Below are 27,650 nucleotides of genomic sequence, written 5' to 3' on the forward strand. Positions count from 1 at the left end.
ACATTAGTACTAAAAATACTAAATGTAGTTTTAAAAAGCAACAAACAGGATGAAGTGCTCTTTTCATTAATACTTTGATTAAAACCTCTTGCAGTGAATGCAGACACAGTCAACAGAGTGGACTTAATTCTCTGGAGCTTTCCATGCTGCATGCTTCACATGGATAACATGAGCCTCTCTGTCCTCCCTGAGAACCTTGCATCCGTCCAGATAGCCTCAAAAACATGTTTATACCTTGATAACCTTAAAATCAGGGTCTATTTCAGAAGCATGTTTTTAGTCGGTTTCAGGGAAGGTTTGGGTTTGACCTCCCTGTGAGCAGCAGAGGGAGCCCTGGTTCCACAAAAGTGTGTGTCTGCTCCTCATGCCGTAAACCAGAAGACAAAAAATGTTGGCTGTTTTTTTTTTTTTTGCTGTGCAGTATGTTTTCACAGATGAAGCTTTAATCTGTATCGTACATCTCTGTTGCTGTAAATTCATGCTCCATTATACCACCATATGCTTTGCTCTAGTCAGAGAAAGCCGTGGTAATCCTAATACTTCCTCTAGCTTTATAGATATTTGTGTTGTGTGTTTGATTGCATATTGTCTGCTCACACACTTAAAGGTTATGCCTTAATAAGTTGTTCTAAATGAGTTTTTTAGCAATGAGCTGGCAGTTGATGAGTTTTTTTGTTTTGAGAAGGTATTGTTACTGTCAATTACAGTATGAGATTCAGGAGGCAAAAAAAAAAACCAACCAGGAGAGTTTGCCTCATTAAAAAATCTGGAGGCTTGTAGCACAGTGCTTTAGGTGGTAATTAATTTTTCTCAAGTCAGCTGCCTAGTTTCTTTTTCATCTGCTTGGAGTTACGTATTAACAGTCTGCAAACGGCACAGCTCTTAGTGTGAAAACATGAAGAATAGATACAAGTTTTTCAATACTGGTTGAGTTGCTTTAAGTATTCCTGACTTTTAATTGTGATGCAGAAGTAGTGGATTCCTGAAAGTTTTGTGCTCGTTTGACTTGTCCACAGAGCCCTATGTTCCACTTAAATTGGTGGTAAGGATGGTAAATGGAAAAGCTTTGAAAAGACTTTTTTCTGTTTTTTAGTCTTCTTTTCTGATAAGTCTGCAACCAAATGTACGTTATATGTCATATGTAATGTAAGTACTGTATAATGATGTTAACTACATCACGTAACAAACATACTGTTTGTTGAAAAGCAAATGTTACATACTGGTAACTAATCTCTCTACAATAGAAGTATATTTTAACTACAAATATATAGTGTATAATTGAAAAGAAAAAAGTATTTTAGAAGCCTTACTTGGCATATCCTGTTTTAAGGTACTTCAGCAGATACAATTTTCCAGTGCAGGCTGGGCTATGGAGTGCGACAAGTTTGAATGATGTTGGAAGATGTAGGCTTTGTTGCTCAGTCATAGAGGCCTTAAAAGCAGAAAAGTAGGATTCTATTGTGGTAATGAAGTTTTATATAGCATTGTATGGCTATAATTGTGTCTTTCCTGAGGCATCAGCTTAAATTTCACATGTATGAACAAATTAAATATGAGTTAAATTTCATGTTACCAAAAGGCAAGTTTAATTTAAACACAACTGATGTGGTAACAACTCTAATATTTTTATAGCATTGTTTAAGATACCCATCTATCTCAAGCTGTTTATTAACATGACATACATTGTTCTAGAAATAGTGTGTCTTACATATTCTGATACACTGATGGTGTTAATTCTCCCTGGTATCAGTCACATCAACCTTACTAAATTACATGCAAATGGTTGTTATCTCATAAACTTAGACTGATGTAGCTACACTGAACTCACCTAAACAATACTAAGTGTTTATCAGCTAGATTTTGTCTGTCTGGAAGTTAGCAAGTCAAGTAATTTTTAGTGAATGCTCACAACATTTGGTGTTAGCAGTTTTTCCATAGACTGTTGGCTGTTGGGGTGAATAAGCATCTAAACGTTACAGAGGAGTTACAGGGCAGAAAATAGAAGGATGAAGCATGAAGAGAGGACAGCTGGGTGTGAACTGAGATCCTTCCTAAAAGTAGTAACAAAGGGGGGCAGGTGAGATAGGGAAATGTTTGTACTTGAGTGCATGTTTTTGTTACATTCCATGGAGGTTTTGCCTTTGAGATGTACCTGTGATCCATGATCTGCTCCTTCTGAAAATTCAGGTGCTGATCATGCAGGTAATACTGAGGGCAAGGTTTTAGGGAAGAGGAGGGTTCCCTAAGGGAACATTTGGTTACTCTGTTACTGTGACTGATTCTCTGTGTTTGGTATACATATGTAATTTAGTGATGTTAATCTAAAAATTACTTCCTAAAGTCTTCTGACAGAATTTACTTTTTTAAATTGATGAAAAATAGCTTGCTCTGACACTAAAATAATAAAATTCTTATATGACTGGAGAAAAATAATACTCTGTATTCTTTAAGAACACATTTTTGCCAGCTGTGAAGGGTGCTCAGTATCGCATGGGTTGCAAGTAATAATGCACTATACCTGCATTAGTAATTCAGTAGTAACAGTAAAAGAAATTGTAACTGTTTGAGAGATGTAAAATTACCAAGGATTTTGATTTTGAGAAGCAGGGTCTTTCCCAGGCCCTTTGAGACTTAATGCCAAACACTAGAGGGCTCAAGAAATGTTTCTGATTTTTTTCCATAAGGTTTAAATCACTAGAAACAGTGTCTCTTTGAGTAATGCGTACATTAACCTCATGATCTTACTTAAAATGACACGGTACTATAGTAATAACAGAGGAATGACACTGACTAAATAAGCTAATGAACAAAAATCCTCAAGCAATGCTAAATAAAATGCAGTAGAACACTTAAAGCTATGACAACACACTGCCAACTCTATGCACAGTACTTCTCATTGGAAGATGCACTGGAATTCCTTACTCAATGGAATCCTTTTTTAGTCATTTCTGGCCTAAATTAATTTCAGTAAAAATTAATCACATAAACATTGGTAATGTAATTTGAAAGAAAATTAGCAAACATTGAAGTGCCTTCCAACTAAGCATTGCAAGATTTTTCCACCTTACAGAAACTAAAGTAAGACACTTTAAAAAAGTAATATTTACAAAAGCTAACTGAATTCAGTGTTCAATGTCAGAGAAATGAAGAAAAACTTACATCAACAGTGAAAACTAAATACATAATCTTCAATTGTTAACAGTGAGTTTTAATTATCTAATTAGTTGTTATATGATCTCATCATGCCTATTCCAAAGCTTACTGAAGCTGTAGAAGTGCTGAAGCTGTGAAGTCAATGACAGTATCTTACAGATTCCAGCAGGAACTGAATGAGGGCCTAAGTCCAATACCTGCAAAGTACTTGAGTTCATGTGTAACTTTCAGCCCATGGGAAAATCCAGTGAAATGAATATAAATATGTATGTATTTCCTACTTTAGGGTTGTCATCACTCATGGATTTGCTCTACTACACAAGTGCAGAGCGTTACTTTAACCTGGCTGAAGCCATTAATGTGATTTTTATTGCTTTATATCCTCTGGTGCCTTAATTTTTTTGAGCATCTGCAATAAATATTTTCCTTTTGCTTTGTCAAGAATTAGAGCATGAACACCTTTGGGGTTTTTTTTGCTAAAATCTTACACCTCATACTGTTCATTATCTTTCTGGGATGTGTATTTGTGTCCATGTGAAACAGCTGTGTTAAATGAGCTGGAGCACAGCAAATAAAACACGAACTCTGCTTTATCAGCACATGCATGGGTTGAAACAACTTCCAGTTTTTCTTTTGGGATTGTAATGTAACATCACAATCTTCTCTAATAGTATTTACTGTATTGTTACATTTCTACAAGATGAAGCTCTTTGTCACTCTGGTTTGATTCATAACAACTCTTGACTATATTGTCTTACTGCCCCTTCTTACGGACTTTCTTACTGTGTTTCAGATTCAAACAAGGAATTGATTTGAACTGAACAGCTGCATTAACAGCCTGGAACCACTGTATTCAGCCCAGGTGAGCAGGATAAACACTTCTGCTAAGAGAAGGTCAGCAAAGGGTGTCTGCCTTAGCTGTATTTGCAGCTGAATGTTGCTTGTTCTGAAGCATGTTGCACAGCTCCCAAGCAAATCACTGAACTATGGATAGTATGGAGTAGGTGACTTAGAAAAATCTCTTAAAGTAAAGCTATTGTAGTTGCCAGGAGTATTGTTTTATGTAATAAGATGCTCTCACTTACCTGAAGGTGTTAATTTAGGAGGTTTTAAACTCTTGCTAAATTTAGATGTGACGGTGTACCCTTGTTGTCCACCAAAATTATTTTTTCAGAAAACCCCCCAAAACCAACAGCAAACAAACCCTTCCATATCCTTTGAATTTGCTACATTTCAACTGTGGCTCTACTAAAGATACGACCATGTAAATATCAAATGCATTAACCTAGCAGTTCTCTCTAGAGCATTGAATATCTGCTTTCTTTAGTAACAAAGAGGAAATATTGCTCTTTTTTTACTTGGTTTTGGAAGTGACACAGGTACAAGAAGTGCACTGGATTTGGGTGTGGTTTTGTGGGGGTTTTTCTTCCTGTTTTCATGGTTAAGTATTTATTGCATTCTAACTATTAAATTTTGCTGTAGTTTATGGAAGAGAATCTGCTTTAAATGGTATGGAACAGTATTGGTTCTAATTTTTTTTAGTTAAAAGCCCATGGAATGGAAGATGCATGTTGAAAATGTTTTAGCTTAACCTGCTTCAGTTCACTGTCCGTTACCTCCTTAGGCTGCTGTTTCATACATAACGATGGAAAGAGAGAGAGAGAGAGGGGTAAAGGGCGGCCAGATGCACAGAATACTACAGAGGAAGGTGATCAAACGACTGCTGCTGGCAAAGGAAAGGTGAGACTGAGAGAAAAAGTCGTGTTTGCTGCTTTTTGGCTTCTGTCGTGTAGTGCTACTTTGGTCAAAGTACGGCGAGAAAATCTGAGCTGACCCCTGCAGCAGTTTAAATATTCCATACACGTGTCAGCAGCTGTTCTAAGAAAAGGTGGTGGAAGCAGGACAAAATTGAGCATTAAAACCATGATAAGGAAAGCAGGTGACATGCTGCCCTAGCAGTCTTTTACCTAGAATTATTGACAGTAGAATTAAATACAGGGTAGACTGATTGCCTTCAGCATGTCTCACCACACCTTCATCTAACATGAAGGCAGGTGAGGAACCCTTGGAGACATCATTCCTTACTGCTTCCTTGGGCTGTAGAAGCGAGAAAATTTTCTTTGAATTCCCTTGTACAGGTTCTCCTTATGCCCTGATTGCAGCCATAAGCATTGGTTTCTAAATTGCCAGCCATTATATACTTGAATATTTTTAATATGTAGAGGTTCGAAGTGGAAGCCAACCAAATTAAAATATTACTTCAGTTTATATCACTCAGGAGCTTCTCTAATTTTAAAGATGAAGATAGTTAATTACTTTAAAACTTTAAAGGTAGTTTCTGCCTTTGTAGGTAGTATATTATTATTTATTGCTCATTAATCTGCAATACTTCTTACAATATTTGTTGATCCTACTGACACACATGCTAATTCTGATGTACAGTATAAGAAACCTCAAATGAGCACAGACACCAGGGTTTGGTACTGTCCCGCTGTTCACAGTTATTTGAACAACCATTATCTTCAAAGGATACTCTATATAAACCTGTTATAATTATTTTTTTGTTAAATGTGCTGATGTGTGATATTTAAAAACTTGATTTGTACCACAGATCCCTCTCAAATCCAGAAAATCTCTATGAAAGTGTGTTACATTAGATCTAGGTCAGTCCATCTGTGGCTTTCAGAGCTACTGACCTTGGCAGATGTGGGCTCTCTGATTTTGTAGTTGTTATCTGCTCCAGACCCTGGAGGCCCATACATCCCAAGCCATAGGGCTGTGGTCCATATGATGTGCTTCCCAGAACTGCAGAACATGGAAGATGAGGTTTGTCAGCAGCCCTAAAGGCAGGATGCTGAGAAGCTCACCAGAAACCTGCCTAACTTCTGCTGGGACCTGGGCAAAATTTAATTGGATGTTTTCTTTGCCAAATCTCCAAATTGTGTCCTTCTGATTAGTTCTGTGGAAAGGAAAAGATTTTGGGATCCCGAAACACAGAAAAATGGGATTACCAAAACAAAAGATGTTGGAATTTTTGAAAATTATTCTTATAAACATGCAATATGAGCAAGAATGAATTGATTCTTTCTGTTTACTGCATTTCTACAAATAGTGGAGAAATACTCTAAGCAAGATTTACTAAGATCTAATGTCAGGCATATACGTTCATTGTGGTTTATGTATTGAATCCAAAACCAGCAGTTTGTTTCTCACAGAGATGTTTTATTAAGTTATCTATAGGGATGAAGCATAGTTTTGAGAAAGATGCATGTTTAGAGAGTAGTATGAAGTAATTTATAAAATTCATTATTTAAAAAAAGGGAAATTACTTTTTCTCTGTCAGTCACAGTCAAAATTCTGATTAATAGAAACATTATTATGTGAAAACAGTATTTTTAAGAGCTTTTCTGCTAAGCTGTTTTCTAAGAGTATTAACAATGTAATTAATTAATTTGCTAAGTAATAAGGCACTGGCCAGGGAAAATGGAGTATGCCATTAAGTCTTTTCAGTGAGAATTTTTTGTTACTGTATTGTCTGATTTCAACATACCTCAAGTTTCACTTTGATGTATAGCTCATTTGATTTTATTATAAGGGAGATAGGAGCTTCTGACTGTCTAAAAACCGTGTCCATTTACATAGATTATTGTAGTTAAAACATTTAGTTTACTCTTCTTGGACTTGTATATTGTCCACTGTCCTTAACAGCAGACAGGGTCTTCCAGCTGGGTGAAATAAACTGGAAAGCAATTGTCATAAAATACTGAAAGACATTGAAAATGTCATCAGTTTTTCAGTTTTGGAGGAAGGATTCTGCTCTTAGCATGACAGAAGGTGTTTTTTGCACTCATATGACTGCTAGATCCCAAAAAAAAATTGTGAACTATAGTGAGAAAGCTGCATAAAGAGCTAGGAAGGATTAGACAACAGCAGCTGTACTGCTGAATAATTCAGGTTTACTTTGCAAAATTATACAGGAAAGAATCATCAGTTATACTTGCTTTTGAGAAAATGGAGCTACAAATGTTGTTACAAAAAGTGACAAGGTACAAAACATCTAAAGTAGCACAGGGACACATCCTGTCACCGTGGGCAAGGTCCTGCAGGGCTGCGCGCCACGACGCGTGCGGAATCATGGCTGGGAAGCGAACAGGGTAGAGGGAGCTCCCTTCCCCTGGACATGCAGCGAGGCACAGCCCTTCCTCAAAGTTTAAACTAGTGCTTGAGAGTGCTATCGGTCGGGGGCACCAGGGGGTTTACACACCAGCTGGCTCCCGAGGGGCAGGTTAACTCTGTCACTGCCGTGCAATGAAAGCCGGCTGTTGAGCAAGCAGCAGTTGAGAGCGCTCCCTGCTGTAGGCATAGTTGCCTTTTGATCAAAAGCAAAGTAAATTGTGCCACTTCTCCCGAAGCCATCCTGCCCTTCAGCTACAAGGTGAGTGTAAATAGGTGTTAATCATTCTCTCAGTCATCCTCAAAATTTACAGTGCAGTTCCATCAGGTTAAGGCAAGATTTTAAGATTTTCCTCAGAATGTTTCCTGGTCATATTTGAAAGGAATTCTGATTTGTAAAAGGCAAATTCTCCATCAAGGACTTAATGTGGTGTGGTTTTTTGTTTGGTTTGTTTTTAAATATGTTAAAATTATAAATCGATATGTTACAAGTAATTTTCAAACTGGATTGATAATTTTTGACAGAGGCTATGATTTTGTCATGGCTTTGCCATCATCTGATCGCACAGGTGAGCCTCAGTAACCAGCAGGTTGGTTGTGCTTGATGTTCAGTGTGACCACAACATACCTCTGGTCATGAGAGATTTCTGGAAACTGCTTACCTGGCACTCCAAGCAAGCAAGCTATCAATCTGTGCAGCCAGTGAGCCTGCTGGGGATACTTGTTCTGAGGTACATAGGTGTACCCTCAGAGTTGGAAGTCCTAGCTTTTGCAGAGAGAAAAAGAGGGAAAAATCTTTGTGACCAAGTTGAACTCTTCCAGTCCCAGTCTGAATTGCTCTTTGAATCCAAAGACCTCACAAATTTTCATATTTTAGTGACCACAAAAGCACTGAAGATAACATCCCATTATATATGTTTTTATAAGGCTTTCAAGGCCATTTTAACTCAATAAGGAAGAATTCTCCAAAGAATTTTCATTATCTCAAGTTTGTACATCAATACAACTGTAATATTTTCAGGTTTTTTTAAGAAGGTGTGTTCATGATTGTTATTATAATTTCTACTTAGAATGAAGATTCAATTCTGTTAGAGAAACAGATGCAGGATTGACCCATTTCTTATTTCATCTTAAGGCATCCATGCCTGCACTGGAATTCATATACAGCAGCTTCTTACCCTGCAGGTTTTATGCCAAAGTAGAATGGCAAATGTTTGAAATCTCAGGTTCATTTAAGGAATGGGAAAAACAATTCCTCTGTACACATTTCTCTTGTTTCAGGTAAATAGTTCTACCTTTCTGATGGGCCACCAGGGCTTTATCAGTAGCGCTGTTCTACCTCGGATGGCATTTCCTCAGCCTTTTTTCCCCTCTTCTGTGCTTCAGTGCCTATTAGGGATAGATGTTTTTATTTATGGAAGTTCTTGTGCCTGTTCCATTCTGTGGGACCACAGAAGAGTAGTTCTGCCCAGGACCTGGAAGAGATCTGTCAGTCTGCAATCACTACTGACTGTTGGTGTTAAAGGGGAGGAGGGGATGGCACATACAGCTGCTCTACAGCTGACAGTATCATGCTGCTTGATTGAGGCAGGCATAAGTGGAGATGATGTATTAATGTATGAAGCTGATGATTTGTATCTCCTCAATTACTTGCAGGATGAACTGGAGAAAGCACTTGGATTTCTCATTCTGAATCTCTTGAGTGTCTTCCTGCTTGATTCTGGACTCCCATTTCCCCACAAAAGAACCCGTTTCTCTAAAAAGGGTATCAGGAAGGTACAATATTGTGTTTTTAAAGGTTTTCAGCCTTGGGTGGGAAGTCTTAAGGAAAATACACTGCTAAGAAGTAACCATTATTCAGTCTTGTAAAATTTGAGTTGTGTGACTAACATGGAGGGATTTCTTTTCTCTTTCCTTGAATCCCAAATCACTTATTTAGTCTCAAGAATCCTCTTTGTACTACACAAGTATAGCCAATGCCCGTTTTACATTGCTTGACTTATTCTTGAAAGCACAAGTCTGTTTTGAAGATGAACTGTTTCATATAGTAACCTTTCCTGCAACACACCTGATTGATGTAGCCAGTTAACTTTAACGGTGACATTTAGCTTTATTGGGGTTTTAGTTTTACTTATGCCAAAAATCCAACACCCTTACATAACTGTCAGATTTATTTCTTTCTGTTTATTACCAGAAATATTCTCTAGGTAAGCTCCATTTCATCTAAAAAAATAGTGTGTTGCCCTTACAAATCTGGAGGTATTGGGGAGCTGATTAATCGTTACTAAAGATGTAGCTTCAGGCCGGTGACATTGCTCAAGCACAAGCTGAGGGCATGGCTGGGATTTTATAATACGTAGCTATACAGAAATCAGCAGTAAAGTATTTTCAGCAGACACCCGAGTGCTGGGGCAGCCTGTTGGAGACGTGTGACAGGCAGCAGGTCTGTTCTGCTGCCCGGTAAGTGGCCGAAGAACTTGGCTCCTGGGTAAGGTGGGGGCGTGAGGAGGTAGAGCAAGCGGCGAGGTCATTACGTAAGGAGGATCGCTGGGGCTATGGACGCCCTGCAGCGGGGGCACGGGACGGGTGGCTCCGTGTGACCTCGGAGGCGCGCCCCGTCGTTCGCGGAAGGAAGGGCGGCGGCGGCTGCCCCGTCCCCAGCGCGCTGCCTCCCGCCCCCGGTCCTGCCCCGCGGCCCCAGCCCCTCCCCGCCCGCCCACTCGCCGCGCCGCTGCGGGGAGCGGCGGGACAGCGCCGCGCAACCGGCCCGGCAGCCGCTCGCCGCCGTCATGGGCCCCCGCGGAGCCCGGCGCGTCGCCGGCTGCCTGCTGCTGTGCTGGGCTCTGGCCGCCGCCCGCGCCGCTCCGCGGAGGAGACCCTCGTTCGGGGGCCACGTCGCGGAGAACCGTCCGGCGGGCACGCGTGTGCGCGGGCTGAGCATCCCCCTGACGCGGCTGGGACCCGAGCCCTGGTGCGCCAAGGTGCAGGGGCGCCGCTGGCACCTGCAGCTGCTGGGCGAAGGCCACTCGCACTTCCAGGTGTCGCTGCACGCCCGCACCGCCCGCGTCTGGCTGCGCACCAGCCGCCCACTGGACCGCGAGGCGCGGGAGCTCTACTCCTTCCGCCTGGGCTTGTGCTGCAAGCGCTGCCTGCCCCGCGGCGCCGCGCCCGCCGAGCTGGCCGCTCTCACCGTCCAAGTGCTGGACGACAACGACAACGCGCCGCGCTTCGTGGGGGGCCCGCGCCCCGGAGTCATGCAGCTCCGCGTGGAGGAGACGCTGGCGCTCAAGTCCCAGGTGTGGCAGGCGCGCGCCGAGGACGCGGACGCGGGCGCCAACGCGGAGCTGCGCTACTTCGCCCTCCCGCGCAGCGCGCACTTCTTCGTGGTGCCGCGCAGCGGGCGCGTGGTGCTGGTGCGCTCCCTGCTCCACCTGCGCGCCCCCATCCCGCTGCGCCTCTACGCGCGGGACCGCGGGCGGCCGGCGCTGCTCAGCGACCCCCTGGAGCTGGAAGTGCTGCCCCAGGCCAAGCGGCTCCCGCCGCTCCGCGCCGCTGCCCGCCGCCGCAGGGCCGCGCTGCCCCCCGCCGCGCCCCTGGCGCTCTCCCTCCCCGAGGACGCCCGCCCGGGCAGCCGCCTGGCAACGCTGGCCCCGGCGCGCTTCGCTTCCGCCTGGTTCGAGCTGGTGTCGCCGCCCGTCGAGGAGTCGCCGGTGCGCGTGGAGCGGGAGAGCGGCGAAGTGACGCTGGCCACGGTCCTGGACAGGGAGGCGGCGGCCGCCTGGGAGCTCGTCGTCCGCGTCCAGGAGCGCCGAGGTGGGTGCGGCCGCGGGATGCTCCCGGCCCCGCTCGGGGCCGCAAAAAAGTTGCGACTTGGGCAGAGTGGTGGGTGGTCCCGTCAGAGGGCTGGGAGATGGTTCGTCTTTCAATGGGGTACAAAGTCCCTGGAGTGACAGCAAGCGCATGGTGATGGTTTAGCATCGGGGGCGTCTGCCCTTATGTGGGGGGCTGTCGTTTTGATCTTTCAAACCTATACATTGTTACTGGTAAGCACTGCAGGTGACAAGAAGCATTGCGTGTTGTAGTGAGTAGGTGCTGGGCAGCTCAGTAGCGTGCTGGTGCTGGGAGCAGTAAGGAAGGTGGCTGTCAGAATTTAACTGTTTCACCTGTTAAAATTCTTTTTCATTAGTGAGCAGCATGGAAAATGTGCAGTGTAGCCACATATATATATATATATGTTACATATGTGTTGAGACAAAGCAACGTTAGATATGCCATGCTGCTTACACGTGTTTTCTGTGACAGTGCTTCCCATAGCTCAGATCCAGTAACTGCTTAACTTGGAGCACACAGCAGAAGTCAGGGAGTTGTTGCTACCTTTTAAGCATGTTTGACTCACAAGAACGGTGTGAGCTTTTGCAGGGTTGGTGCCTCTGTGTTTATGTGGCTGCTTTTTTTTAAAAAAACACCTGAGTCGTCCAGCACGCACCGTTAAAATGGCATCTTGAGGATTTAATTGTCATCAATCAGAGGTTTTTACTCAAGTTCAATAGCTTGTTTCAGTTGTCTCTGTCTGATTGCATTTATTACTTTTTAAAAATACTCTTTCATTTTGAATTGTTACCTTGGCTAATATTTTTCACCTATGAAAATACAGCTTGGTTTAGGGACATCGTTGATTCACCAGATGGTGGATATCCGTGTGCATTTACCATACCTTGTTATTTTCACACTACTTGTGACTGTAACAACGTTCTGAAGATTACCTAGAATTTAGGTATTTTGGAGAAAATTGTATCCACAGAAATCAGCTGGGTGGCTTAGCTTCATCTTGCAAAGGTGTAGAAGGGGTTTTGTGTTAGATGGCTTCTAGTGTTTGTGAAAACTGTTAACTTCTCAGAGGTGCAGCCGCTCAGAGCAAGTCCCATCACCTGCAGAGCAGCGCAGGCAGAGAGCTGGAAAGCCTCCCACGCTCTCCCTTTCCCTCCTGCCTTCTGCTTCCCGGCTGGGGGGCAGCCCATAGGAGGGAGGCGGTTTATTCCTTGGTGTCTGTTAAAATCCCTGAGGATGCCTGCAGGGATTCTAATTAGTGCTGCCAGTTTCAGTGTCATGAATACTTTCCCCTGGGAAGCAGGCGAGATCACCAAGCTCATTTCACTCGGGTCCTGAGGAACAAATCTCAGATCCTTCCCTCCTCCTCACTTGTTTTTTGTCATGCTTCTTGCTGTAGCATATTGATGTCAGTCACTTTACTGGCTTTGTGCTGTGTTGGCTGCTAACCAGGAGGTTGATAGACCAATTTCCAAAACACAAACACTTTCTGTGTCCTATCTTCGCTACTCAATCTTGAGCAAGGCTGCATGCCAAAAGGGATGTCATTACTCAGAGGCAGTGACAAAATCTATCGGGTCAATCTGAGTACACTTCTGGGATGTTCACCCACTCTGTCATGTAGCTCAAGTTTCAGCCCTTTGTTGGTGTCACAGCTCCCTCTGTCAGGATCAGGAAGATGTTGTTAGAGCAGTGGTAGCTAACCTTCCCCCCGGTTACTGCTAGTCTCACCTATGTGATAGTTTTCACTCTTATCTAGTCTGAATATAGAAGTCTGAGATTGCCTGGAACAAAGCTTGTCACTCTGTCATGCCAGAGATTTCTTCTCCAAGGCAATGCTTGCTAACATAGTTTTAAAAAAAAGACCCACCTTTAACTTATTTTGGGGGGATTTTTTTTCACCATCTTGTAATTTTTCTCAGTAGTTTGGAGTGTTTACCCCTAGCCTGTTAGATTGTTGCCAGTAGTGTGAAATAGGAAGATAATATTTTTCTGAAGAATATGTGCAGTTAGCTTCTGGCTCTCAGAGACTACCTAGACAGCAATGTGGACAGACCAATGGTGTGTTTTAGATCCTAGTGATTTTAAAATTCTTTGTTTAAAGGAGTGTAAATTCAAAAATGTACCTTCATTAGTACTACTTTTTATCAGATAAAGGTTAATAATGACTTTACACCCTTGAAACTCTGAAGTTGCAGAATGCTTACATTTTCATTTTATAGGAGTTAAATACATAGGTATTTGAGGTGTATTTAGGAAGTTCTGTCTCTTTCCTCACTCACAACCCAAACTTCAGTAGCGTCAGAAAAGATAACTGAAAGGACAAGGTAGGAGCTCTCAAGATGAGTCAAAGCATGGTGACGGTTACACAGTTGTGAATAAAAGTTTAAGTTCAGGTTCTTTCTCCAGTTTGTTGCTTTGCTTTTTAACATTTTTTCTGGCTTATTTTACATGTACAGAATTGTAAATATTCTTCCCTTCCTGAACCCAAGCAACTATGTCAAGATACAAGAAGATTTTTAGATGCTTTAGCATGTAAAGTCTACTTCCTTTGTCCTTCATCTTTTCAGTGAGGTTTATGATGATTCAATTGTAACGTGGACTTCATTATCTGAAGTACTCAAGAAACTTTTGAGCATGGTGGCACAGGTGATCCTGTTACATCTGTAGGAAGAGAGATAAAATAGGATTTTAAATATTTTCATGTTTGCTTCCTCTCAATTCTGTCCTGGCTAATCAGCACGGCAGTGTGTCCTTGGCTGGTGTTCCCTTAAGTAAATACTGTTCTAGATGCAACCAGGCCTTTAGCATCTCAGTATCCAGATAATCTTCTACATGCTTATAGAAGGGTTTTCTTGCTCTGAGTTGCAGCTCACTGAAGGTATGTGCTAATCTAGTGTGCTCCAGTTGGGATGGGAAGTAACTACCGATGTAACAGATTCACTCCTCACTAGGTGGAGTATTTCTCAGCAGAACTGTGGGGCATGACTACAGGCTTAGCACTGGTGTACATTTCCCTGCATCGGGCTAGCTAAGGGGCATTTGCAGCATGAACAACTTTTTGGCACGCAGGGTTGGGTTGTTTTGCTAAGCTGCCTGAGAGATTTCATAGATTGGGAGGATGTTACCTTCCAGATTAGGGCTGGTCTATCCAACATGTTTGTCAGGTCTTGGAGTGTAGTACCCAGACTCACAGCTGCTTGCTCCCTGGGTTCGGCCGCCCTTTTGAAGGCCAGCTCTACGCGATGCAGCTGCCTAACCCTGGATCAATTCATTGTAACGAGCCTTGTCTGTGGCCTCTGTCCCTTCTCTTGGGAGCTGTCCTTAAGCTCGGGTGTTGTGAGCTACCCTGGGGGTGTGCAGTACCTGGGCATGTATCCTGCTGACCCAGACACTGCCTTGCTGATTTGGCATCACAGCTTGACCTGAGATCTGCCTCATCGCTGCAGCACATCTGTCGGCTGTTGGATGAACCAGGTTTATATCTCGGGACCTGCTCTGCCCTCCTTGGTCAGTGACATTGAGGTCGCTGCCTGCCTTGCTGTCACCATTGCCTCCCATTTCATATCACTCTGCAGAGCAGCTTGTCCTTGCTGTTCCTTGGCAGTCAAATTCTGCAGCTTCAGGAGCAGCGTGTGTGCATTTGTATAGAACATTCTCTGTACCCTGACTACCCTGAGATCTTAAATTGCTGTGCCTGGACATTGAACAGAAAATTTCATGTGGAGAGAATGGAAACCAGGTATTTGAAATTAAAAGTGGCCCAGCAGTATTTATGTTTTTTTGTAATTTACGAATGTGTTGGCCAAAAAGAAAAAAACTCCAAAACATTACAAACCCCACAACCCCAAACATAAGACAAACTAGGAAAAACTCATAGGTTGGTTTAAGCAACAAGACACTTAACAGAATTACAAAGTTTCAGGGTGTAACTTGATGAGTGTGGTGGTTTTTGGACATGGTCCTTGATGATCAAATTCTTTGAGTGACCCCGCTGGTCACTCAGCCCTGGGCTGTATTTTTCAGTTAACTTTGCCTAGAAAGAAGTGATGGTTATGCTCACGTTTTCTGTGGCACGTCAGAAGTTCTCTCATGTATTGGCACACTACTTAGTTTTCACTAAACTGGAATAATTTTTAAAGTTTTAATTGGTGAACAGAAGGTAACATTTGTCAGTCTGCATACACTAGTATTTCAACATAGAGCTAGCATTTCATTTGAGAAGGGGCCATTATTATTCCATTAATGCTTGGGGGAAGTGCATGAAAGATCCCATCTCTGTAATCCTATGTCATCTCAAGCTCCTTTGACCTTACTTCATCCACAGGCATTAGCTTTGTAATCCTCTGTCGTTCATTTTTTTCTTATCAGAGGATTTACCAAGGGTGATGTTTGACATGCTCTCCGAATAGTTAACAGCAGTCACTTACATTTTAAGTATATTTGTCCTGTTAAAATTGACATACAGAGTGGAGACACCAATTTTAGTGGCATGTTTATTTTAAACCTTGAAGGTTTTTATGCCAAAGATCATCTGTTTTAATTTTATCTGAGGCCTTAGTCCTTCACTAGCTGTATTGATTCTGTGTGGATCATCCCGAAGAATTAAGTAGCTTCTGGGTGATGTTTTGTCTTTTGCAGTTCTTATTACCTCCTTTCTGAATTACTACCATGTTAGATGTTACACACCAAGTTGGGCTTAAATGGAAATCATCTATTACCCAGCAGAAGTGTTTTGTTAAACTGCAACAGGTTGCATGCTATTGAGTCAAAGGAAACGTACGCTCTGTGTGCATTTGGGACAGCTCTGGGTGTTTACCAGGCTTGGAATGTTTATTTGTGGTAGAAAGCGATGGCTGGGGAAGCTTTAGAGCACCATGTTGATATTTATTCAGTGTGAATGTTTTGATACTATATGCTTCCTACTCCAAGCAGATTAAAAATATCTTTGTGAGACTACAGGGACTTGAACACCAAAGCTGTTTAGATCTTCTGAACTGTTTATCATCTCAAACATTCAGTTTCTGCAAAAGAAATAAGCTTGGGGGTTTTTTGCCTTTTTTAAGATCAAAATTTTCTGCAGAAATCTGTTAATCTGATTGAAGTAGTAAATTATGGAACATATGGATAGGATCTTCCTCAAAGCTGATTTATAACATCTTCAATTGGACATTGATTCTCTGAGTGACGTGGCAATTACGTCATGCTTGATTATGACATATTTTAATTCCAGTTTTTCCTAACCTCTCTTTCAGTTAGTCTGGAAAGTGAAGTATCCATATTTGTAAATAAGAATATCTTCAAACCTTCTTGGTATGTTTGAGTTTAGGTTGCAGAGTAAAAGAGACCCTGATACTTAGCCCACGGGAAATTTTCCTTTGATTTCAAAGTGTTTGGTGTAAGCAGGGGACAAACTCAGTATTTTGAAGACACTTTCCTTTTGATTCACTTAATAATATGCAGTATTTAATAATATACAGTGTTTCAGACATTAAGTCCACTTTTTTCCCCCTGTTTGTCATGAAAAAGGTTGTAATTTCTTAAATAGGAAATTTGATTTCCTTACATGATTAATCTTAGGCATATACATTTTTTGTACTTCTTTGACTTTTTTTGACTTCCAATTCAGTGTTAAGGAAATGCCAGGTTTGGGTAAGGACAGCTTGCTGTGTTGGTGAGGCTGCTGATGGTGGTGGCATTTTTTTCCCTTGCACATGATGGACTACAAAGAGACCAACTGTATTTTTCCTGGGAAAATTTCAAGAGCACTTCCAATCTTAGAGTGCTACAGTAGCTGCTAGCTCTCTAAGTTCCCTCCTTATGATAATGTCTTTTGGCAATCCATAGCCATTTATTAAAACGTGTCTTTTGTTATTAAAGGATGTCTGTTGTGATTATTAATTTGTAGTCATTATTTCACATCTGGGCATGATTGATTTTTCCATCTGCCACTCAGCAGATGGATGCCACACTGGGAAGTTCCTGATAACATGGTTATCACTTCACTCTCTGTTAGCTGGTAATTTATATTAAGATCCACTCTCCCATGGTCATTTAGCTCTTCTGATGCATTCTTTACTTTTGTACTTTTGTTTTCTGGTTTGCTTTCACTCCTGGTTTAAAAATGAGATGAGGGTAAGGAACAGAGACGTGACAGACTGTTGTTATTCTGTCTGCAAGAAAGAGAAGGCACACTGGGAGGGAATGTGGGCTGTCCACAGCTTGAGCCCATCAGAGTTATCTCTTTAGAAGGTTTATGTTTTATGAATGAGCAAATTAGTGTCCTGAAAAGTAGCCCATCATATATTTCATGAATTTTTAGAAATGACAGTAGAGAAATGTTTGTGCAAAATTGTCCCATTTTTGAAGGGTATACTGGAGGACTGGGTACAATAACCAGTGGCTTTTATCTCGTGTTATGGTATGAAAATGGAAACAGATATTTCTCTTGATGGAAACTGGAGGCTTAGGACATTATGATGCTTGTTTTTTTCTTTTCCCCTAGAAATGTGTCTTCCCAAACCTTAAGTCAGTAGGACATAGAGTAAGATATTAAGAGTTAATTATGATATGTGCAGAGCCTCCTCAAAGCAACGATTTTGTCTTAACTAAACCCAGAAGATTTTATTTGTAGTATCCCCCAAAAAACCCCAAACCCTGAGTTTACAAAAAAAAATATTTGTCTATTTAAGGTAAAAGTCTTAGAAGTTGGAGCAACTTAAAACCAAAAAATACTGACTTGAATACTTTATTTGACCAGATGTAGACCAGAATGTAATAGCAGTATTGACCTAAAGGCTTTCAAGACTTTTAACACTCTCATAAACTCCATTTAAAAATGAATTGAAATGACCTAAAAATGCCAGGAGCAACCTAGCTTCTCACCCATTATTGTTTAATCATAATAATATAATACCTCTTCCCCCAGTACAGTCCGGGACTGTATAGTATTTGTCTGCAATCAGAGAGACGTGTTCAGTCAAGTACACATTCTGTATTGTCAGGCTTTTTAAATCAGAATGTCTGGCATTGTCAGTTTTATCAATTACACTGATGCAGAGAAGCCTACATGAGGATTTTACTTTCAAGTCTCATCTTACAGAAGTACCCATTGGATTTTTGAGAGGACAGACAGCTGTGTAATCCTAATGAAATCAGAAGTCTGGGAATACATTGGATTTCACAGATTGACAGCATCTTCTATAATTTGACATGGTGAAAAGAGATGGGGTTACAGGCAATTCCAGCCTGCAGTATTTGAAATTGCAGTCAGCATGTGTGGCTTGCAAGGCCTCGTTTACCCAGTGTAACATGCAAAAACTTAATTGAACGAGTAAGTATTTTTAAAGCCCTCTCTTCTTTCCTGCCACCCTTGGTGTAATGATGGAGCTAGATGAGGGAATTTTTTTTCCCATTGCTCTATGAAATGACAGGAATTGCAGTTTGTGGTGCCTGTGTACGACCCAGTGAATCTTTATAACCTGCCTTCCAGGTCGGGTTGGAGGAGCTAGTTCATGTTATTTTGCCTTGAAACCCTCTTCTAGAAAATTGATGGTGAACACCACAAAACAGCTTTCTTCAAATGAGCCTGCCTTCAGTAGAACCATAAAGAACTAGTGAAGAAAGGAATCATTATTAGACCATGATGTTTGTATAATTTGTTGCTTTGTGTAATTTTCAGTATGTTCTTCATTTTGACAAGTCTTTAACTTGGACTCTCCTAGACATTCACTATTTTGAGGACTTTCTGTTACTTCTCAGTCCCTCTCTATGTCTTAAATGATGTGAAAAATTACTAATTATTTTACAAGCTCTTGACACCCTTACTAATGTATTTGAAATTTTTTGACAAAGTATGTAACCCAGTCTTCACAGTATATGAACAGTAAGATTTTTTCCCCTTTGTTTGTTTTGCCTTTTTAAAAAATGTTTATTTTATTATATAAAGGTAGTTTGTACCTCACCAAACGATCACATCTCTAACTTTGAATAGTTAATTTGAAAAATTGTGTTTTGTCCCATACATTTGACTCTCCCTTTACTAAAGTTTCTCAGTCTTAACAACTGTGCTTAATGAGGCACTGTCTGCCTTCTGACGGTGGCGATTCGGAAGAAGGAACCTAGCAAGGAGGCTGCCAGCAGACACTGCCCTTGATCTGCCCTGCTGTTTCCTGAAAGGGGTTTGATTTTCATACCTTTTCTTGGAGAAGTGACTTTTGCCTTAAACTAGGTATTGCCCAAACCCTGTCTGTATGGTGATGCAGGCCTTGTGGAACTGAAGGAATGTTACTGGATATACAATAATTATGAGTTTACTAAATCAGTTTCTTCTGATAGATAAGGTGGCTTATGGTTTTTACATCTATTGAGAGGCTAAACAAGTGTAGTGCTAGAATGAGTCTAACATAAAATGAGGGAAGTGTATAGACACCATTGTGGTTGGATTATATTGATGTGTAATTCTTGGAGTATGATGGTGGAGAACTGATTTCCTTAGCTATATGGATCTAGAAAATTCCCGACAGGCAGACCTGAGGAAAGCTATTTTAGAGACTTTGGTGGTTGTTTTTTTTTAAGCAATTGCAGCTTTTAAAGAGCATTTTTACTATGGCTAAACATCCCCAGAAAATCAGTTAATATCTTGCCTCCGAAGGATGAAAATTGTGAATCATGGCATATCATGTATTTCCTGCGAGCAGGAGCTTGGGCTAGCTAGTGTATTTTTACACTACCTCATTTAGTTGGAATTCAGAGAAAGGCAGTATAATAAATCCTTCTGTTTATCAGTTTTCAACCACAGATAGGCATGAAAAATAAGCAATTATAGATAGATACGTGTGATGAGGTTTCAGCAGTGGATTATGACGATTGATTTTGGTGATAGGGAATGAATTATGGGCAGCAAGAGCCATCTTGAGTTTTATCTCTTGTTGCTTAGTATCTGTGAGAAAGCAATTTAAATTTTTCTGTTGTCTGAAGCTAGGGGAGAAAATCTGTCAAATGCAAAGTCTGTATGTGTGCCGACAATGTAATTAGCCAAACTATTATTTTAGGAGGGTTTTTTAAAATGGATGACTTTGTGTAGGAACTCTACAGTGTGCCTGTCTTGAGAGTCAAGTATATAGTGTGTAATATTGAGGAAATTCATGTTGGTAATGTATTACAAAACAGTTTGAAAAATCTTTTCAGGGATAATTAAGCCTGTGCCAGGTTCCTGATTTAGGATCTCAGTTGTGGGTCGACTTACCTGCAACGAGATTCAGCAGCGTATCTCCACTTCTGGTATGTGGAACAGATAATTTAAGTGGAACCTGTCTGTGTGTTTGTAGGACTTAACCCAAATCCACAGAGGATTACCAGCTTTAAGCTGTTTCTGCTAAGATTTGAGTGGAATTGTAACATATTATTTCTCCCATAATGTATTGATATTACTGCATATGTACTACTTGTATACTACTAATAAACTACTCTTATCATAATGTATGCATGCAGGTACATAATAATGTATCATTAGTATTAATACACTGATGTATGTGTATAGTTAATATATCTGCAGGATACATACAGGGAGGTATGATGGTAGGAGGCATTGAGACACTTGAATTATTGAGATATATATTTCTAAAATTTCCCTCCACTGTCCTGAAGTATGAATAATGTTCATAAATAGGAAAAAGTGTTATATATCTTACTAAACATTAGTGAAAGGTTCAGTTTAAGTTCCATTCTGTAGGAGAGCACGACTATTCTGTAGGAAGCAGCGATGTCAGTTACGAAGTGTAAGTGGCTGCATTTTGTAGTGTGTGTCATGGTAATTACAACAACTGTAAAACTTAAAAATATTTGCTACACTCATTAGAAAGTTCACAAACATAAACATTGAAATTCTTAATGTGTTGTCCTGCTAGACATACACATATTACACATTATTGTCCACGTCAGTCTCTTCATCACGCTCATTGTCCTCTGGCAAGTCCTTGTCCGATTGTGCTTCATTGGGCACCCTGATGTTGTGTCTGCAAGTTGTCAGGTCACATATGTAGGTCTCAGTGCTGAGGAGTGCAGTCCTTTTCAAGTTACAGGTTTTGGTTTGATACATGGTACACAGTCAAAGGAGAGCTTACTCATTTTCCTCCAGACTCCCTTTATCTGAAAGTAAAATCACGATGATTTATTTAGTATTTTTGCTTATGAATCAGATTGCCTGTGGTTGATGAAAGAAGATAACACACAAATAAAATCAGGAAGGTCATATGAAGTAGAAACATACACTGGTCAAGAGAGGCATTTATGCCTGTCTCTTTGATTATGTGCATTGCAGTTCCTCCTGACTGTCCTAACAGAATTCTTAAGAGTATTCAGATGTTTGAGAGGTAACCAGACGTATTGCTGAAAGCTTTGATCTTGCCAGGTTGTCAGATGCTATTAATGTGTCTTAACTATTAAAACAGAAGTACCTAGAGGAACAAGTCCAAGTCCTTTCAGTTTTTGATATTTCTCACATGCTCTGGCAACCTTTATTAATCTCAGCCCTGATGCCGTTTTCCACAGTTGCCTACAAGAAGTATTTCTCAGTTATAATTATTTACTAACTGTAATTAAGTGCTAGCACATTAATGTTTGGTGAACTGACAATCAGTAAGTGACAAGTGGAATTTATATCCAGGTTTATTATTGCTTCTCCAATAAAAATCAGTTATTCTTTGATTGTGACTTTTTAAATAGAGGAATACATGCATGAAAAGAACTTCAGCAGAACTTTAACAGAATGAGTTCGTGACTTGATTAGGATATTGATTTCCAGACACCTGAGAGGCAAAGATCAGTAACCTTTTTACTCCTGGCAGTGTTACCAGGGTGATGTTCAAATCCTCAATATATCTTGCTATTATAGAAGCAGATTTTGTAGGGTTCTTAACTGAGTTTCTAATGTAGTGCTTGCTATTTTAAACCTGCAGTATGCCCAGTGAAATTAAGCTGGTGGGTATTTACAACTTGGGACAGCCTCCATAAGATCTCTTCTTTTGAGAAGAGACAGGTAATTTTTACACTAAATTCTCCCTTTTGTACATACTCTTTATGGAGTATGTACAAAAGATTTAATTAAAAACTTTCCAGCATTCAAGTGGGCACTGATCTCATTTGGCACTTCCCATTTAGAGCTTACCCTGTTGTGGGTCACTGTGGTGTAGTTCAACCTCAGACTGAGATCAGTGTCTAACAAGTTCACTCCTCTGCCTTTGTTTTGGGTGTCTTGGACTGGCTGCCCAGGGACTTCTGGAATGCATGATCTGACATAAAGCACATCTCTGAAACATGTCTGGTTCTAGTTAGTGTGGCAGTGGGAAATAAACCCCATGCTGCTGCTTTTTTTTTACATCATGATTTTTGGATGGTTTTTTGATGCTCCTTTTGGCTTCTTTGGTGCTGCACAGAGGAGAAGGCATGCAGCTTCTTTCAGGGTCTGTCTAAATGTTTTAGGGAATTACAGCTGTATGACAGTGACTGTGAGGACACTGCAATAGCAACATGGGCTACAGTTGTCTCACCTCAGTGTCAGTTGGTTTTTGTAGTGAGACAAGTCAAGCTTATCAGAAACTTTGGCTTCATATGCAGTGTTAGAAAGAACACTGGGCTAGATGAAGCCAAATTGAGCTTCCTTCCACCAGGCAGAAGTGCAATGAATGGCACACACAGTTTATTTCAGACTTGGGAATACTTTGTAAGACTTGGGGTATATGTGGTATCTGAGAATTTTTCCATGAAAATTTAAAAATGTTTATTGCATGTATCCAGGTTCTGCAGTGGTGCAAGGCACGTTTAAGGTTCTTTCTCAGGAAACTGATCACATCTGTGGTAAAATGTTTGGTAGACTAGAAACTTGGTTTTGCTGTAGCCACTGTTCTTTCATATGTGCTGTCTTAAGCTAAGAAATTCTCTGGAATGCTAGATTCTGAATGCAGGATATAGTCACAAAGAAATTAATTTGGATTTAACAAGTGGCTGTCAATACACTTTCTGTTGCTCTTCAGAGGAGGAAACTACTCACAGTTACAGGTCTAAAATGCAAATGAATTAATACAGCTTTACAAGTTTAACTAAGAACAGCTGCCATTATCTTGAGTGAATGCTGATTTTTCTATTAAGAGTATTTTCTGGATAAGAACAGAAAGTACTCAAAGGTCATGATGGATTAAGTCTTGGGATTCTAAACTAAGAAACATTTGACTCTTAATCACAGCACCAAGGAGTTTTCTTTATGACAATCCACTTACTGGTTGTTTATAGATTGGAGATCATGATACGATGTGCTAAATATGCCACTTGCCATCAGATTGAGGTCTGTAATTAGGAAAAGCTGAAGCTTGCAAGAGTCTGATGTGAGAGAGAGATTAGGAGCATCAGTAAATATATATGCATCAGACAAAAGTAACGTATTTTAGTTGGAACATGGATGTTTTCTGGGGAGGGATGTAATGCTGTATTTGAGGAAATGTTAAGGGGAGAGAAAGTTCCATCTAAGTGGCACACCTTCCTTTTCTCCTTAGCAAGATAACACTGTTTACAAGTAGACATTTGGGCAAGTCTTTATATTTAGAGTCTTAAAATACTAAATTCTTTCTATTATTGATTAGATTTAATTCAAACTGATAATTTTAGATGTTGCTCTTTGTGCATTGTTTTGGTTCCTGTAAGACTATTTTGAAAACAAATGCATATGTTTGTAGATGTGTTTTCATGTATGTATAAATAATAAATACATGCTGAAATCAAGTATTAACACCAGCAACTTTTACAATTCTGACTTCACATCCATTATTAAACTTGTGGATATATCGTGTTGTAAACGTCGACGACTGGTTTTACCTGGACCACATTCCCTTTCACTTCCCCAGGCTTGTTAGATGGGACATAGTGCCATGGCAGTGCAGTTGTACTGCTTTCAGAGTCAGACTGAGTGTGCTTACGTGGCTTTTCTGGAGCCAGAGGCATTAAATCCAGACTGTAGGAACACTCCAGGTGGCTTCTGTGGCATAATCTTCTACAAGTTTAGTGCCAGTCCACTTGGAGCCAAGCTGGCCAAAAGGGATGAGATATATTTATACTGTGCTCCCAACTAAATAAATATTTTCAGTTACATAAAAAGTGACACACTTCTCAGTCTTGTGTTACCCTAGCTAAGTTGCTTCAAAATCAGAGCTAGCTCTGTGCAACTAAAGGAAGCAGTTTTTCAATTGAAAGTGTATATAATTTTATTAAGGAGAAAATGTTTTTCTGTTGTCTTTGCTTTCTTCATAATGACTATTCTTGAGTCTTGGTTCAGGAACTTTCTTCACACAGGATATTTTTCCAGTCTTTCCTACTTTAACAGGAATGCTTAACTCTGTTCCTGGAGATTTCAGAGTAGTTTCTTCAGTCTGACATTTTTCCTTTTTGCTATCTTTTCAGCAATACCTGCCTGGTATTTATTAGTTGTTTAGGAGCCCTACTGTCTTCATTGGTTGATTTGATAAAAGCAGAGGTATAACAAATATTTTTTTCCTCAGTTTTTAAGGCTCTCCTCTTGAGTTTTGGGGAATGGAACAGTTCCATTCAGTGGTGGTTCATTTTGGGGGGTTAGCTGGGTTTTTTTAACAGCATTTAATCTTCAATAGAAATGAAAACCATATTAGGTTTCCAGTGAACCTTCTAACCAGGAAAATCACTAGTTACAGTAGACTTGTTAGGATTCTTTGGCAACAAATATTTAATTTTCAAAATTTAGAATTGCTGTAATCATTCCACAGACAAATGTGCTTGATATGTTTTTTTTCTTAAAGAAAAAACTTTTCAGAAACCATGTATTTAAATTCTGAAAATTTAAGAACATGTGATCTCTCCTAAAAACAGACACCAGTAGACTGTAATACAGATGGCTCCCATCTTGCATTTCAGCAGTGCTTGTGCTGGGTATTTCTCCCCTCGTTGTGTCTGGATGCTGTTTGTTGCAATAGAGCCTTAAAACCCAAGTCTGTCTGGATGATGTGTGAACAGTATTGCAGACCATGCAGACTCTGGGATTGATAACTCATTTCTGTTTCTCTGAGTGCTATTGAATAGCTGCCTAAGTATTTCTTCATTTCTCTGTGGCTCTTAGGAAGGGATTGGTACTTGGTGCACTTGTTGCTTACTGTGACAGATGTGAATGACAACGTACCTGAATGGGTCATGGAGCCCTTTCCATTCTTGGCTGTGGTTTCCCCTGAAGCTGCAAGAGGTACTGAAGTATACAAGCTGCTTGCTGTGGATGCAGATGAAGGGATCCATGGAGCTGTAGAGTATTTTCTCCTGGAAGGTGAATGTTAACTCTCTTGTTCCCTGCATATTAGACTTCATTGTTGTGGAGTAGCAATGCTGCTCCAAAGGTAAATTTGTTCTTCTGGTCAGAATTCTAGCAGGGTAAGTGATATTGAGGGTCAAACAGAAGCAAAGTATCCGAGAATAAAGAGTGATAATTGTCCAGAGAAGTGAAATGCAACTTAGAAATGTAATAATGAGTGTAATTACTGATTTCTAAGTTCTAAACGAACATTAAATTTTTGCATGGGTGCTGATTCTGAGCCAAAACTAACTTGGTAATTGATACTGTATTCTCCTCCTAATATTAATCAAGAAAAAATGTTTTTGCTGACAACAATTTGTGGATCTGTTTTTCTTAGGTGGTGAAGACAGATTTGAAGTTGAGAAGGACACTGGCTTGATAAAAACGACAGGTTTGCCATTGGTGAGGGACAAGGAGTATTTACTGACTGTTCTAGCAGCAGATAAACCTGGAAACACGGGGTCTCCAGCCTCTGTTTCTGTAATTGCTGGAGTTCGACCACCACAGTTCACCAACGTGTCATACTTTGTTTATGTTCCTGAAAGTATGCCACAAGGAAAAGCGTAAGTAATGGGTAAAAATCATGGAGTGAGAGTGGGTAACTAGTTTAGTTTCTGTTTGAAGGAAAATCCTCAGTATTGTTTGTGAATCAGAAATAGATACTGTGAGCAATAATTCAGATATTGCAATAGAAGTGATCAAGGTACATGTTGATTGATCTATGTTTTTAGTCGCCCTTATCTGCAGAAAAGTGGAGTTGAATAATTGCAGGTTTTTTCCTTTTTAAAATGATATGGAAAGCATCAGTAGACATCAGTTGTGTTGTAATTTTAAAATGCAGGATACAAACTAGAATTGTTACACCATGAAGAAAGATATCCTGGTGTGAAAGAATGTATTAATTTTATGTGTCAAACTTGGAGAAGTGCCTTCTCCATCAAGTGAAAATGATAAAAAAACCCAAACAACAAACAACCCAATCTGTATGTGTTGTCTTCATCAGTCAGGGTGACAAACTGAGCAAAAATTAAGATGCTCCAAAACTTGTGAATTTATTTATCCATCCTTTGTCTAACCATGTGGATCTAAATGTCACAGAAAATACAGAGTTATTCCTCCTGAATATGAGGATATGTTTGCCCCAGACTGTTTTGTTCTTAGGGAAATCATTTCCTCGTTCAGTGGAATTGGGAATAGTTTCAGTCTCGTGTGGCCGTTCAACTGTTACTCAGATTATATTGTCTGTGGGGGTGTATTTTACTGTCCAAACTACCACCTTCAGTTTTACAGTCTTTTTCTTTTTTTTTTAAATGCAGCTTTCTCACAGTCACTGCTGTGTCCTATCAGAACAAGCCCCTGCGCTACAGTTTGCTAACTAATCCTAGTGGTCTGTTCAGTATTGCTTGGGTAACAGGAGATCTCAGTTTAACTCGGACTGTGGATTATGAGAGTGACCAACACCAGTATCTTCTTTTGGTCAGAGCAGAGGAAAATGAGGAACAGCTCAGTAGTGCAGCTGAGGTAGGTGTTCACTTGTGGCTGCCTGTATGTATTTCCACTTCCCTTCAGCCTTTCCAGCTTTCTGTACATTCACTAGGGGCTCCCATTTCCCCATTTTATGGTGTCTCTTCTAATGCTCATTTCAAGGTCTTTCTGTCTATGGGTAGATGTTGAATGGTGATTTAGCTACTCTTAGATTTTGCTCTTGCTGATGCTGAAAAGGCTGTTTCTGAGGTATGACATCCTGTCATAGGTCCTAAGCCTTATCTGGGGAAATGTGGAAACAGATAGCAGCCAGGTCAAACATGAGGTTTTGTCTTACTCTAGACCTTCATAAAATATGATATATAATTGAGAATATTCCAATTTTAAAAAGGGCGGAACAGAAAATTACTTGTTTTATACCAAGAACACAAAACAAACTCGTAACAAGAGAAAATAAAACCTCACAGATATTAAAATATTACGGTTCATGGTGTTTCAGAAAGCGGCTTGACAGCAAAAATATTTCAAAATATAGTTACTATATTTATTTGAATTCGAGGATTCACTGAGCTTGGAAATGTATGCAATATAACAGTTTGTTCCTGCTGCAGGAAAGGTGAAGTGCACTATAGAGGAAATAGGCAGAATT

At 40.4% G+C, this 27,650-nt stretch overlaps 1 protein-coding gene across 1 annotated transcript in view; it reads left to right on the forward strand.

Moving 5' to 3' along the window:
- Nucleotides 1-10,115: 10,115 nt before the first annotated feature.
- LOC311196478 (neural-cadherin-like) overlaps nt 10,116-27,650 on the forward strand; it is a gene marked incomplete at both ends in the record, with an annotated part of 58,241 nt that continues 40,706 nt past the window's right edge. Inside the window, 4 exons of the mRNA XM_084270050.1 lie at nt 10,116-11,139; nt 25,292-25,489; nt 25,854-26,079; nt 26,833-27,037. Of these exons, the coding sequence (XP_084126176.1) occupies nt 10,116-11,139; nt 25,292-25,489; nt 25,854-26,079; nt 26,833-27,037 (1,653 nt within the window). The remainder of the gene's footprint in view (nt 11,140-25,291; nt 25,490-25,853; nt 26,080-26,832; nt 27,038-27,650) is intronic.

Source organism: Gallinula chloropus (genome assembly GCF_964237585.1).
Source record: "Gallinula chloropus genome assembly, chromosome: 13".
Classification (NCBI taxonomy): Eukaryota; Metazoa; Chordata; class Aves; order Gruiformes; family Rallidae; genus Gallinula; species Gallinula chloropus.